Source organism: Epinephelus fuscoguttatus, linkage group LG1, assembly GCF_011397635.1.
Source record: "Epinephelus fuscoguttatus linkage group LG1, E.fuscoguttatus.final_Chr_v1".
NCBI lineage: Eukaryota > Metazoa > Chordata > Actinopteri > Perciformes > Serranidae > Epinephelus > Epinephelus fuscoguttatus.
Genome location: NC_064752.1, coordinates 23918043 through 23933525, shown reverse-complemented (window position 1 = coordinate 23933525; position 15483 = coordinate 23918043). Strand labels below are relative to the sequence as shown.

Here is a 15483-nt window from a genome sequence, read left to right as displayed (position 1 = left end):
GGAGAAAAAACAAACAGAAATTAGCCTGTGCAAAGAGACGGCAGATGGGAGAAAGGTTGAGAATGTAAAATAACACAATATGACGGCTGAGGAGAGAATGAAGGAGCTGAGGATGAATGTGTGAGGATAATTTTAAGATTGCCAGAGGACAGATGTAAATAAAAGGTAGAGTCACAGAGCTTTGCTTTCAGTGATAGGGAAATGAATATTAATGGTCAGCCCACTTGCCTTGTCATCTTTCTCCTTGACTGATCATGGCAGCAGGCTGCACACTCACCATAATCATGTTCCAATCTCAGAGGTGCTCAGGAGGGCTACACGAAGAAGGGAATTATGCATTCGTTCACACCGTTCTTTTTGGGAATGAAATAAATTTTATATCAAAACACGTGCATCACCAACAGAGCTACACAGCCTTGTGAATAATACATAAAATATTTATAACAAGATGCACAAATATTCAATCAAACACGGGAAACTTAAAAAAAAAATTACAGATAACTTTGTGAGTCTGTGTGCTTATAGTAATTTCAGTAATTTCGATGCCTTATGTCAGTTTTAATTAACGGAACCGTGGCCTTTCGTAAACAAGTAAACAACTATATTTGAAATGAACAGAATTCCCTGTATGTTCCCTGAACAATTCTCTGATAAACAAAAACCTTAGAAATGCAAGTTATGGATTAGTACAGCAAAATAAGGACATTTCAAGTAAAAATGCTTCTTTTTTCCTTTTTTATCATTCTGAATCATCACTTCTGTAAAAATGTTTCAAGAAACTCAGGCTACTCGAATAAGCTCTGTAGATTTCAAGTGGTTTGATTTCTGTCAGCAATATCCAGCAGATTTGAACACTTTTACTATAAAACTGTGATTAAAAGAGTAGAAAAAAAAGTCTGGTTGTTTTCTTTGTTTCTCTTCTTATCAACATATCCAATGAAAAGACCAAAAAATAGCAATGAATTAATCTTACTAACAATTGTACCTATTGACTGTAGCATATTGCTTTGTACCATAGACCTCCGTTGTTGTCCAGTAACTATTACAAACACATCAGTGAAACACACTGCTGCACTGTGGCACTGTGGTTTACCTAGAGTTGATCCTGCATACACCATACTGCTGCTGTATATACTCACTGGAACAGTGGTTCCCAACTTTTGGGTCACAGTCCAAAAGTGGATTGCGGGTCCACTCTGAATGGAAGTGACTAGCAAACATGTCAAGCTTGTAAATGACACACTTTATTTTTAAGTACAGTGAATTTCTGGCACAGAGCTTTTATTTTGAAGTGCTGTTTCCTGCTGCAGAGTGAGTGACTAACAGACACTTGACAGAAACAGCAAACTAGCTCAACGACATGGCCAAACGCAAATATGTCGCTAAATGTATAAACTATATGGATCTTGAACTAATGACTAAAGAGAAATCTGGACCCCCTGGCTGGACCAGTTGCGCTAGAGCTCAAAATGTGGATCAATCCGCGGCTAAAACTAGTCCCCAATAAATGCAGTTTTTATTCCTGTTCAAGTAACATTTGTTAGACACTACAGTGTCCAGATGACTAAAGAAATTGTTTAACCTTTTTTAAAACAAAATGACATACACTCACGACCTGTTTTTCAGGATTTTCCGAGAGGAGCGAGTGGGCTTTCAGGGTAAGGAAGGCTAACACATTGTCAGTTTTTGATCTTTTCATGGGATTTGTCAACCCAGTCACCAGGAAAAAAAAATGTGTTGTGCATTTCTGCAAACCACAGATATGTTACGATATTTGTGCGTTAATATGTAGCGGATATGTTGAAACTTTTTCAACAATGCTTTGGTTCACATGTGGTTATGTTTAGGCACAAATTAAACTTGGTATGGTTTGAAAAAGATCATCGTTTGGCTTAAAACACCCTTTTTTGGTGGTACAATTGCAGCTGGAAATGCTGTTGATGTCTAAAAAAACCCCACTGGTTTTGTTGTTTGTTGGTGTTGAACAGCGATCTGAAGCCTGTCAGCTGTCTCATCAAGGTGCCACATATCCACAGTTTGCAAAGACATACAGTGCCAACATTTTCTCCTGGCGATTGGGCTGGATTTTTTCACAGTAAAGCCTTATCCTTTAATATTTCCCCATTTGAACTTGAACACACAGTGAGACACGCTTTTGCAGTTTGTAAGTCCCAACCTCTTGAGTTTCAATTCTTTACTCTCTCATCCTCTACTAATACTTTTACTCCTCTCCACCGACAACACCCCACAACTCCTGAGTGGGAGCCTCCAGGCTCTTCTGGTTGGTGTCTCCATGAAGCCATTCCTCTCTGTCTGCCTGCTGTCCACCAGCCTGCTCCCAGTCCGCCTCTTTAAACGAGGTTCCCCTGGAGCCTCTCCCTCTGTAGTTTGGATCCCCTTGATCCTGGAGAGGCACAGAGCGGACCGAGGACCCCGCCAGGGATGTCTCTCTGCTGTCCAACAGGAGAACCCCACTCCCTGAGCTGCATTCGCTGTTAGAGTCTGCACCTAAAGCAGTGATAAAACAAAAGGAGGGGATGGACAGATGGTGAGAGGACTTCTATAAACAAACACCACATGAGAAAAGCTCGGCTGCCCAAAAATCCAGTGCTGGGATTGAACCAAAATCTGCATGATGGTGTCTGAGCTGCACTGTGACTTCAGTTCAGAGCTATTATCTCTTCCATAAATTCATTTTAACTTCAAACTCATCAATTATTTGGAAATCATATGCATGCAGGAAAATACATTCATACAAACATGTATGAATGTATCTTCAAATGAAATATCAGTATATTAAATATTTTCCAAATATGCTTAAGAGAGATTGTTAAAACAGTTCAATGCCATAATACAAGGTTAGAAAGTGTGCAGTCACGCTTGCAGCTAATATGCAAACATGCTCACAAAGGCAACATAAGCATGCCTTTGTTTACCAGGTATAATGTTTACCATGTCATGTATAGTAAAGCATGTGAGCTAACAAACATTTGCTAATTAACTCTAAACACAAATAGCTGAGGCTGCATGAGAATGTCGGTAGTTATAAGTATGTAGATATTTAAGCAGTGAATAAATCAGGGGATCCCCCGTGTCATTGAGATTCTTTTTATCGGAATCAAGAATATAATCTTGCACATTCAGTTCGGTTTAGGATGATCAGTGAACAAGGAAGCAGGAAATCTTTATAAAATCCAGAGTAGTTGCTCCTCACATATTTTTCTGCTTGTTAATGAACTATGGGAAGAGAAGCAACACCTTGTGCTGCAACTTCAAGTCAGAACTCAAAATAGGCACTGCAATGTTGTTAATTAGAAACTCTGCTAAAGGTCTTCTGCTCTTTAATTGGAGGCATTCATACAAGCAGCCCGACCACTTGACTCCTCAGTGTTTTTTAGTTTGTTCCTCGCAGGTTAATAGGATCAATTTCATACCTGTGTGTGCCTGTCTGCTGACCTTTTGTCTTTGTGTGGCTGCAAATTTTTCCACATAACACTCTTCTCATGTCAATATCTCCTTACACTGAGCCAGCCTGTTGTTAACTGCACACCTGACGATGATACACACAAGAACTAACCTTTCATATGAAACAGTGGCCAAAAGCAGGAAGGAGGCTAATCATCGTGTTACAGGTGATAAAACATTATGATATGGGACAAATTATCAGAGGCAGCTGAGATTTGTGCAGTTAACCGAATGACAGGCTGACAGACTAATTATTCTGGCCTCAGCATCTCAATTGAGGAAGACTTTATAAGAAGTATGAATCTTTAGGCAAAGACTATCGTAATGGAGCAACTTATCACTGTTCAAAATCACCAGTTATTAATCATCAAATGTATTCCCTCTGAAAATCCATTTAGCTTTTCACTCTGGGCGTTCAGATAAACACTGGCTGTAACCTAAACAAATGCATCCATAGATTTCAAATCATTGAGTTGATCAAGGTGAAGAAAAAGACAACAAATTCAGTGAAAGTAGCTGCTGACAAGCTCTTGAGGCACCAAACAGCGAAGCAAAACACTTTTTTTTATTCCTCATTAAACTTCAAAGGTAGAAAACAGAACTATAAGCTTCAGAGACATGTTAAATGTCATACTTCTGAGCTCAAGTTAGGAGACTTCCAACGAGCAAAATACTTAAGAGGAAATCAGAATAAGTTTTATTGGTATGTGTGCACATACAAGGAATTTGACTCTAGTCTTCTGTTACAAGGACAACAAACTGGACAAGATGGACAAACACAAACACTTGACAACTACAAACATATATAAAAGTAAATATGAGAGAATACACTGATCAGCCAATGCCACCCCTTATGGCAACAGCGCTCCCCAGTGGCAGTGGCCCTCCAGTAGGGCAATGCACCATGCCACACAAGGAACATGACAAAGAGCTCAAGCCTCTAAATTCCCTAGATCCCAATCCGATCAATCGATGTGTGTTTGAAGAGGTGATACCCCACCTCGCAACCCATGGGACTTAAACGATCCGCAGCACAGGACATCCCCAGAGGTCCTGTGTCCATGCCTCAACAGGTCAGAGCCAAGTCCGATCCACTGTGGGGCCTCTAACCTATCGAGGCATGACCACAGGACCTCTGGGGTACCACCACGTCCCACAAATGCTCAATCAGATTGGGATCTAGGGAATCTGGAGGCCAGGTCGACGCCTTTACATTTTTGTCACGTTCCTCAGGTCATTCCTGAGCAGTTTTCAAGGTGTGGTATGGTGCACTGTCCCACTGGGACATGGCTGCCATTGGGGAATGCCGTTGCCATGGTGGAGGGATACTTGGTCTGTAACGGTGTTTGGGTAGAAGGTGAATGTCATCCACATGAATGCTATCTATCTACCTATCTACCTACCTACAACCCAAAAAAGTACCTTGAGTAGAAGGTGAATGTCAAGTGTCACCTACATCAATGCTATCTATCTGCCTTAAAAAGTGTAATCAGAGCACATCTGTTGGTTTATGATGGAATATTGTTTGCCTGCTACTACACTAAAAAATATAAAAGCCCTAAAAGTTCATGTTGTTGCCTTACACATGCCCAAAATATGATATAAGAAAAGGTGAGAGAGATCTTGCTGAGGAAATCAGCTCATGCTGACAGAGAATATGAGACTGGGGTCAGTGTGGAGCATCAACAGGAGCTTGAACAACAGATAATTGCAATTAATTGCATGTAAACTGCATAGCTGACGGACTGATAAATTATTTATTCTAGACAATAATATTGCACACAGTGGAGTATGACGAGTTTCACCCAGTGGAAGAGAAGTTGTGTACATAAGAAAAAAATGGGAGGCATACAAATCAGTTAAACCCGAAGTACAGTATCGAATTAACTTCTATTTATCTTTATAAAAACGTATTCAAAATTCAAATAAAAATCATCCATATTTGAATCTAGCCACAAGCTCTCGCTGATTAATTTACACCCACCTCATGTGCCTGTGATTGATGGGACCGAGAGAAAAATGAAATAAAACATTAAAAATATGCATACTGAGCTCCGATAGAGCAACGAGTTTGGTCTGTTGGTGGTTTTTCCTCTGCTGGTTGATCGCCTAAAGCAAGTCACGGAATTTAATCAGTCAACGAGGAAGAAAAATCCCATTTGGATTGGAAGATACACATTAGGAATGATATCTTCATTTTTTAAAGGCGAAAGCTGTCACCGCATTTGATTGGAGGGGTTTAGTGGTGCCCTCAGGCATCAGTCTCTACATGCATCTGAGTGACAGTTGATCCTCCACTGGAATGAGACGGAGAAAGATGCTGCCGAATTGAGGCAGGTCAAGATTTGATGTCCAAACTCAAACTTGTGTCTCTGTCTGATGCACTAAGCTTAAAGCCTAAAGAATGGCAGCAGGAAGAAGCAGTTAGCTTGACTCTTTCCAAAGTTAAAAACATCTGCCCACCAGCACTTTCAAAGTGCACTAATTAACATTAATTTCACAATCTCTGTTAGTTGCCTGGCAACGTCATTTTGAGGACAACACTCTAGGAAGTCACTGCACCAGGCCAAGAAATACTGTACTTACAGCATGGTACTCTCCATAAAACCATGACTTCTCATTTCTTCATTGCTGTTTGTGCACAGATTAAACAAACACAATACAAGATGTTAGGTAATGAGCTGTAGAGATGCTGGTAGGCAGATTTTTGAGAACCCTTTTTAACTGAATCAGGAAGTCTTTCTGCTAAGCTAAGCTAATAGCTACTGGTTATATCTTTATACACCCAGAAATAAAATGAGAGTAGACCGGATGTTCCCATTCAAACCCACATAGCATGATGGTCAAAGTGGCGGCTATTTTTATGTGTACTGTTGCCACTGTAACCGTCGTAGGGGGCTAACTTCTATATAAACTTCTGTATACACAAACCAACTTGTGGCAGGTCGCGAACTCACTGAGGTGAGGTTTTGCGGTAACATCCAAACGAGAAGTGGAGTAGTTACGTTACATTTTCACAATAAGCAACAAGGAGTTACTTTTAACTTATCTTCATCACTGTTATTTTCCTGTTTCTTTTGTTGCCAATCATTTCATGTTTGTTGAAACATGATGCACTGTTGCTGCCTCAGAGGAGGGAGCGAGAGCCGCCGCACAGTGGACAGCTGGAAGGCATGTAGAGCCAGCTGCTGACATTTTTTACATCTAACTCAGTAAATTAACAATTTATTTCGACCAAACCAGAGTTAGTGTTTGTTGGAGCAGGGGACTGAATAACAAGATGACAAATACGACTAACTAAGATGGTTTTGGTGAGTTGTCTTTTGTTTCTGTCAAGTTTAAATGAAGTGTGTTTCAAGAAGGCAATTAAGCCTTAGTCTTAGTTCTGTGACAGAGAGAAACAAGTGCATTTTTCAGTTTAATAAGGAAAAGAAGGGTAAGAACAGGCCAAAACGGCGTTCTCAAACTAGTGAGTGTGACATACTTAACAGCCCCACTGACGTGTTGTCACCATAACAACAAACACCTGCAATTTTCTTTTGTACTGGACCATGGGAAACGGTTCAGTGTCATTTCTACTTATTTCATTTCTATATTTACATTTAAAGGAAAGATGTGAGATCAGTAGTATTTTTATCTTAGTCCAAAGAAATTGTTCCTTTAGAGGAAAACGTTTAAATTCAGGTTGACATTCAGAGATCTGAAAGCAACAGGAAGATTTGTGACATGACCTGGACTCAACACTTGCTTTTCAGAACTTGAGATTTGATGTTGATTTGCCCCATAGGCCTTTAAAAGAGCTCTGGTTGCAACTAACAAAGACTTCTAGTGAACATGTTAATGTCCGGCTAAACCTAATGTTGCACTACATCCAGAGACCTGTGTGGATCCACAGAGAGAATGACAGGGCGATTTCTTGACTGCTGTCTGACAGTGAGGAGCCATGTGTGAGGAGGCTGGGGGTTGATCCGGTCACTGAGACGGGGTCAGTATGGGGGAGGACTGGGAATCGGATGGGTGGGTTGGGGATCAATGGACCAAAGATGCCTCCAGTGTCCCGAATGCTCCGCTGACCTGGTTGAGTTGATCTCGTTGTGACAGGAGCATGGCTGCCTGTCACATTATCATTCACAGGCATGGACCAAAACGTTATTCCCACTATGCACCGCACCCATGATACATGAAAAGCAGCGGATTTGTCAACGATACTCAGTTTCTCTGTGTTTTATAAAGGGTGGACATCCAAAAGACGTTTTGGGGTATCGAGGTATTGGAGATGTGACAATATGTGTGGGATTATAATACCTGTTGAGGTAAGGGAGTGGCTTCTTTAAAATGAATTTTCAGTGCAAAATCAGTCATTTCACTTTCAATTTAAAGAAGACAATTGATAAAGAATTGCACACAACTATTTTTGGAGAGGCAACAATTACAGAGAAGTTGGTCAGTACTTTTATTCTAGCCCACTTCTAAAAAAAACTCTTACTAAGAAAGGATGGCCAACAGTTTTGGAGAGCATCACTAAATTTCTGGCACTTGCTCTAACATCATCCCCGAGGACGTGAGGATGTATCAAACTTCTGCCAGTTTAAGAATTAAAAGAAACAAAACAACAACAAAAAAAATGGCAATTAAAATAATTTGGAAAGCAGATTGCCTAAAAGCAGATTTAATCATGGGCAGGCATGCCCTTGAATATATCAACCACTTTACACTGTGCTCCTTGGAGCTCAAGTGGCGCCTTCAGATTGCTTGTTTTGTCTGACCAAGAGTCCAGAATCCAAAGATATTGAATGTGCAATGGTTTAAAACAGAGAAAGTAGCAAGCTCTCAATTTTGAGAAGCTGGAAGCAGAAAATATTTGGCATTTTTGCTTGATACATGAGTGTAAACAAATAATTAATTAAGTTTATTAAAAAGCAGACAATATTGAAATTGCTGCCGATTAATTTTCTGTTTTTCACCGACACTCGTAATTGCTTTAATACCGCTCATATACTATCTACTACATTTATATCATAATGTGGTCTCCTGTGTATCCTCTTTCATTCAATGTGGTGATTTTTTTCACATGTATTTGTGTCCTTTAAGTTTCAGTTGGGATATTTTCAGATTCATTATATGGTCTGCTTGTATTGAATTGAACTGAACAATATGGCCTCTGTCACACAGCCATAGCAATTAGGTGCTACAAGGCTGTTAACATTGAATAGGCTTATTTTCACACTCCATGTCAACTCGTGATTAGACTAGCTAAATCTCGCCTCAACTAGGATTGACTCTTGAAAACACTTCTTCACAGGCTCTTAAATCCTGTGAGGATAAATCAGTGTCAAGTGAATCGTGCTAAAGTGCTTGTGCATCCTTAACATTGGAGGCAAGTTTTCCGTATGGCGTCCGTATAGCTGTGGACAGCCCCTCGGTGAGTGGCAGCACACTTCCACCAGAAGCTGTTGTGTCTGGGCTTTTCATTAACACCTAGGAAGGTGTCAATCACAGTTTGCTTCTGCGGGGCTGCTCATAAACAAAACAGCAGTAGAAACAAGGTCCAATTCCCCTGGGTCCCACCCAAGCAGCAGATCCAACGCCTGAATGCTTAAGCCGAAACACAGGTCACTTAACATGCAGCTTTATAATGGCCATCAGAAAGTAGTTGACTGTATAGAACTGACGGAGAAAACTTTCTCCCAGAAGTAACATGTCAGTAACTTTTTATATACAATTTTATGGTATTAATAGCCACTTTCATTTCTCTGAAAGGTGTCTTGGTGGCTATTAAGATGGTTAAAGCAGCACTAATCGAATGGGTCAAATGACTAATGCTGCATTCACATTGAATCAGACAGACAGCAGAACAGATATCATTTTAGTGGACAAGAACGGGACGGTACAATTAGGTGAGTCCAGCAGAGACTACCAGCAACGATTCGGTAAACCACATAGCCAGCCAAAGCCAATATTTTAACCATTTGCCGTCCCCTGGGACGGAATTTATAACCAGATGTTGCGTAGCTTCTTCACACAAGGCAATCTGGACAATTACTGGACAATAGTAGAATAATTACATAAAATAACAGACATGAAATAGTTTGATTTAATACATTTTATTCCATTAGATGTAAACAATACAACACTCACTGTAGCAAGATTTTATCATGCTGTGCTGCCAATCTGTCAAACTGTTTGTTTGTTTGTTTGTTTGTTTGTTTGCTTTTCTCGTGCTGTCCAGAAAATGTTATCCATCTGCTGTCTACCATCTGCCTGAGTCCATGTGAACGCAGCATAAGTGAAATGTAAAAGTGGTCTCTCAATGTGACAAACCCTCAGAGCATTATCACCTGACTCTGCAGGATTCCTCGGCTCTAGTGAGAGTTTTAGAATCTTTCAGCTCATTGTTTTGGTTTTACAGCCTGCAAGGTCACCATTTTGGTTCACTCATGCCGCTCTCATCAACCTCCTTGCTGGGACCAGCAGCTCAAAGGCTCTAAAAACACTGTACACTAACAGCTCAGCACCGCAGACAGACAAAGTTTATGACAAACCAGGCTTGATTTGCAATCATGATCTAATAGACCATTTTACTGTTACTAAACAGTATGACGTTTTTTGGTGGGCGGGACTTAGCCGGAGACAAAACAATTATCCACAGACATTAGCTAGTGCTAGCTAGCGAGTTCTGTTGACTTGTTTTAGTCAAATAAGAAAGATGATGTAAGTGGAACATTCAGAAATACTCAAAGCGCACTCTGGCACAAACTGGACCGTTCATAATATCGGAGCGCTGTCTGAGTGTATCGTTGGGTTATCCAGAGCATCGCACTCTCAGAGCGGGAGAACCCACTCTCGGCACTCTGTCTGGGGAGACAGAGCAGCAGAGTGCCCAGCTGAGTGATTATGTGATTAACTTAACCATTCATTATTTCACATAGACATATAACGCTCCGTTTTTTCGACCAACAGGGCTCTCATTTTAGTGTAGAGCGTCAGACTGAATTTATGAATGCACCATGTCAGGTCACTCAGTCTCCGGGACCACCACTGACCAACTGGACTAGACTGGCTGACCCGTATGCTCTCACTCAGTGGTTGGATGATGTCACAGGAAGGAGGATGGCAAAGGAGGACGACACTTGAACACTTTCTTCCAGTTTGTTTTGCTATTGAAGCTAATGTTAGCTAATGTGCTAAAAAGTTAGCGTTACAGAGAAATCCAATATTCCTCTTGATACCTCCCCAATTTCTGATCAGGTGGACATGATGACCTTTAATCCACTTAACGTTATTAATTCCTACAACAGTAAATACTTTTTCCCTAACTTGATATGAACACGTGAGCATTTCTGATGATCGCCTCTGTCTAGTCCTCTCATCTTATCATGTTTAACCATAGTTGTCTTCATTTTTGTTGACGGGCAGTGGTGGCTGGTATGTGTTTAAATTAAAGTTATGAGCCATGACTCCTTCTATTCTGGCTCCCAATAACACAACAAGACGACATTTTAAAACTCCTAGAGTCATGTTTTGCCTCCAGCTAATGAAATGACGTCATTGTGACGTCATCCTTAAAAGGGTCTATTCTGACAATTGTTATGTGGGCATGTATAATGACAGCCATTTTCCAGCTGTACCACTGGCCAGCCTGTGGTCCTGTACCTCAACAGGGCTTTGAACCCCACTAGGTTTACCTGTAAGCTCGAAAGAAATATAGTACGTGCTCATGTAGTACAGCATGAAGTACACGTACCTGAGACTTCTGAGTCACTGTGCAATTCCTCTTGTTCTGACAGACTCCTCTCTGCCTGTCGGACTTCAGGCACGTAGAAATCTCCCTGCCGAGCCAACGGGGCCATGAACTGGATCTGACCCTCTCTGTAGATCTCAAGGAACGGGTGTGCACACAGCCTCCTTTCCTGCAAGAGATCATTTAAGTTGCTCAGAATAAAGCAAGTTCATGATTTACAATGAGTAATACATTAACATTACAGGTATCCTTTTAAGTTTGGATGTTTCGTTGTAATAAGTGGGAATTTAATGGCAGAATTGAGGCTAATTAAAACACGTCAGTGCTAATTTAACTCTGAAGTCATCGCTGCTGAAGTTAAAAAGAGTCCCATCAACACTTATTAACACTGGAAAATGTCCTTTATGTGTCTGTACTGTATATGCACATACATGTACATGTAATGGACAGAGGAAACACCATAGTAGGATACAAGCACAGACATGCCAACAATCCCACAAGAGTCCAACGATGAGTGAAAATGACATGATCTCATATGTGAGAACCTCAGTGCCCCACACCCTGAACTCACATGCACCCCGTCATGACACCCCACATGCAACACATCCAGGCCTACAATCTGTCTTCATGAATGTTAAGCTTCCACACGCTGCTTCTGTTAAATATGCTGTTCTTCTTCTGTCACTTGCCTCGCTCCTCCAGAAGTGGGAAGTCTCACATGACAGAGACTACTCCACTTCTCCGGGCTCATTAACCTTTCGTACAGCTTGTTTTGTGATTCTGCTCATGCACATCCAGTGTCTGTTACTTGCACCCTTTTGGCATATGCTAAATGTCGAGTGATACCGGAAACACGTTGCAGCTGCAGTGCAGTGTCTCAATGTGATCAATTATTTAAAGGTGATTTGTTTTAATTTGCCAAAATTGATGTCTGTTCTCATCACTACTTGTCCGTTTTGCTGCAGCCAGAGACAGATTTTTTGCTGTTTGATGCAGTTTGACAAACTAATAAACCAGATGTTGATTATTATGAGATGTGACATTATACATCAGACTTAACCATGGGAAATATTATATTTTTATGGTGAAAAGGGCTAAGGGTTCAAAGTGAGCCAAGTCACAGAGATCATAGCATTTAGTGTGGCTTAAAATAATGCTACAGCTTTAATTAGGAGAGGGGCTGTCAGGGGAGCCTCAGAAAATTGGAGGGGGCGCATATAAAGCTATGCTATTTGGGGGGCCTCAGCATGGAAAAGTTTAGGAACCCCTGCTTTAGACCATAAATCATTACTTACACTATGGCAAATTCATGACATCTCTCCAAGATGAGATACTGCTCAGATTATGATCGTTTCTTGTCAGATCCTGGGAGTACGGCATCCCTTGCTGACGTTCCAGTTTCAAGCAAAGTGGAAGCAGTGACAGGTAGGTTACTGTTTATTGGAACGACACGAACGTCTCACACGAAGGATCTGATAATCAGGCTCGCAGACAGAACAGACACACACAAGATTCTTTATAGGAGACAGCCGACTTCTTCTCAAACTCCGGCCTATCATCTCGCTCACCATCTGTCTTTCAGCCCAATTATGACAGCAGTGACGTTCCTCTCGCTGCCGTCTGCGGGAACAACGTTGTCAGTTTCAGTGATTTCAGCGGCATCAATTATTGGCGGATTTTTTCCTACAGGAACATCTGTGTATCCTCATTGGCCTGGCTCATCAGCTACTGCTACATATTGCATATTGATGTACACGCATCCATGAAGGCACACACACACACACACACTCACACACAGGTTTAATTTTGCAGTTCAGAGTCTATCAATAAATGATCAAATGTGAAAATGAGGAGCAGCACACGCACATGGTTGGTAAACAGCTACTTAGAGGGGTTCAGCGTTAATATTTCACTGGTAAATTCTGGTTTGTCAAAATGTTTTTTTGCTTTAATATTGAGTACAATGGATGCACAAGACATTTGATTTGACTAGTTGGTGTTGAAAGTTAAACAAAAAAGTACCGGAGAGAATCTAACAGCATAAGATGAACCAAATAAGAGTGGACTCGGTCTAATGGCATACTTAAAAGATCCGAGCACAAAGCATTACAAGGGTGGGCTTTAAAAGCACTGCATTTACCCCTAAAAGACAATAATGGAACCTCCTAACAGAGAGAGGACTCAGCCTTCACTTCATCACAGGATGAGGAAAGTGGACATGTGTTTGCTTCGCAACATCCTGTCAAGAATTAGTAATATTTTGGTCGGATGATTAGGGAGGCCACATAAGATGTCCAAATTCATAATAACATTCAAAACAACAATTTCGGATGTGCCTTCCAGTGTTTATAGGGTCTTGGCCCTAGGTCTAATGTCACTGGGACATTATTATTTACATTGTGGGAAATGGAAACGTTGTGACGAAACTGAGCTCATGATGGAAATTAGGGAGCATCGGGTCCTGAAGAATGGCCCCATAGCCCTCGGCGAGTATGTTATAGCGCAGAGCAATAATGGGACCTAATTAGTCCTTCGAGATGGGAAAAGACATTTCAGGTTAAACACAGATTTGGGTTTCTCAAAAATGCAAACAAAACAAAACAACTCACTGCTCAGCAACTCAATTTTTTGTGCTGTTGTGACTTGAAGCCATTTTGCTGCCCCATCATTGCTATTTTCTCTTATTAAAATTAAAGAATTGGTTAAATTCTCCAATTTATACTCTTCTGTCAGTGCTTCCAGCTTACATTTTCATGATTTTTGAAACTGCTTTCCTCGCCACAGTGACTCATTTTTTGATTTTGTGATTGATGCAACTATATTTCTAGATTTCTTGTCACTTTATTTTACTTTAAAGTCAAAATAGACAAACTTATTGCTTTAATAAGTTGTCATTAGGATGTATGCATTGATTCCAACTCTGTCTGCCAGTGGGTACGAGCTCTCAGAAAGTAAAGGATCAATTTACAGCAGAAAGGAAGTGAGTCAACCAGCCAACCAAAACAGGAAGAGGATAGCGCCTTTGTTTTCCTTGGTAGCTATCTATAGCTATCCCCAGTTACCAAAGAGTATCAGTGTACGTTCTTTGATGTACTATCCCCAGTATGGAAATGGTGGACGCAGGAACAACCAACAAAATGCAGTGTGTCCTGTGTTGTTGGTAGTTGCTAGGCTCTGAGGAAAACAGAAACTGATGCGATTGTTTTTGTGACAGCGGTGCCAACAATAAAACGAGTTGTCTGTCTTGTTGAAAGTTATCAAGCTTCTGCTCAAAGCTGAATGAATCATCTGTGCATCTGCCTTTGCAACGGATTATTCCAAGGTTTCGTGCCTCCTTTCTTTTACTTTTGTTTGCCTTAGCACTGAACATCCACTAAAAATTCATTTCACCTCAAATGAATATCTTGTAGAAACAGGAGGCAGACGCTGCATTAGCACATTAAAGTCTCAAATGTTCTTTTCATTAATGGAAAAGTGAAACTGCTCTTTGGCAAGAGGCGCAGGGGTGAGTACTTCTGACTTTTTCAGACCAACAGTGATGGCCAGACAAGTGAGTGAAGAATAAAGGAATGCTAAATGCTAATTCATTCTGAATGGATTAATATTCAGTGAGAGGGTTCGCTCTCCCAGTGTGTGCTCTCAGCATAACTTACAGATTTTATTGCTTCATGGAAGTTCTCCTGGATAACTAAAGGTGCTGTTTAAAAGAAAGAGACTTTTAACTAAGAATAAAGACATAACCAAGATTTTTTTGCACTCAACAAGAGCCATTGTTGTATTGTTATCTTATTAGCATGTACAGTAGACAATACACATTTAAGAATATGACCAATCATGACCTCAGTATCGAATCTCAGCTGTACAGGGAGGCAGATGAAATAATATGTGTGTGCAAAAATAAGAGCTGCACGACAGAGCTGGACTGGGAACATGTATTGTATTCGAAAGACAGACCAGCCTGGAGCTAAAACAATTAGTTGATTACTCAATCAAAGAATTGATGGAAAGTCAATTGACCCTTCCCTAAGTCCCGCCGCCAGACGCAGACTGGTCAATCATCACATATAGCATTGGGCCAGCTCAGACCAGGGTCTGAACACAGCTGTGCTCCATTGACTCTAATGCCATCGTTTCAGATTTCCTTCATTATCAGGCTGGTTTTGTGGATTTGGAGCTAAATGTTGTGTCTGGGGCACGTCGTGTATTAATGATACTCGTTACCTGGAGAGGTTGGAAAGAGATAATAACTTTCTTCTCTGTTCCAAAACCAAATTCAA

General features: G+C 40.8%; 1 protein-coding gene across 1 annotated transcript in view; it reads right to left on the bottom strand.

Moving 5' to 3' along the window:
* Positions 1–337: 337 nt before the first annotated feature.
* Positions 338–15483, bottom strand: part of LOC125893750 (testis-expressed protein 264) — a 43890-nt gene continuing 28744 nt past the window's right edge. Inside the window, exons 3-4 of the mRNA XM_049584641.1 lie at positions 11210–11375; positions 338–2508 (exon numbers count right to left, since the gene is read on the bottom strand). Of these exons, the coding sequence (XP_049440598.1) occupies positions 2222–2508; positions 11210–11375 (453 nt within the window). The 3' untranslated portion in view covers positions 338–2221. The remainder of the gene's footprint in view (positions 2509–11209; positions 11376–15483) is intronic.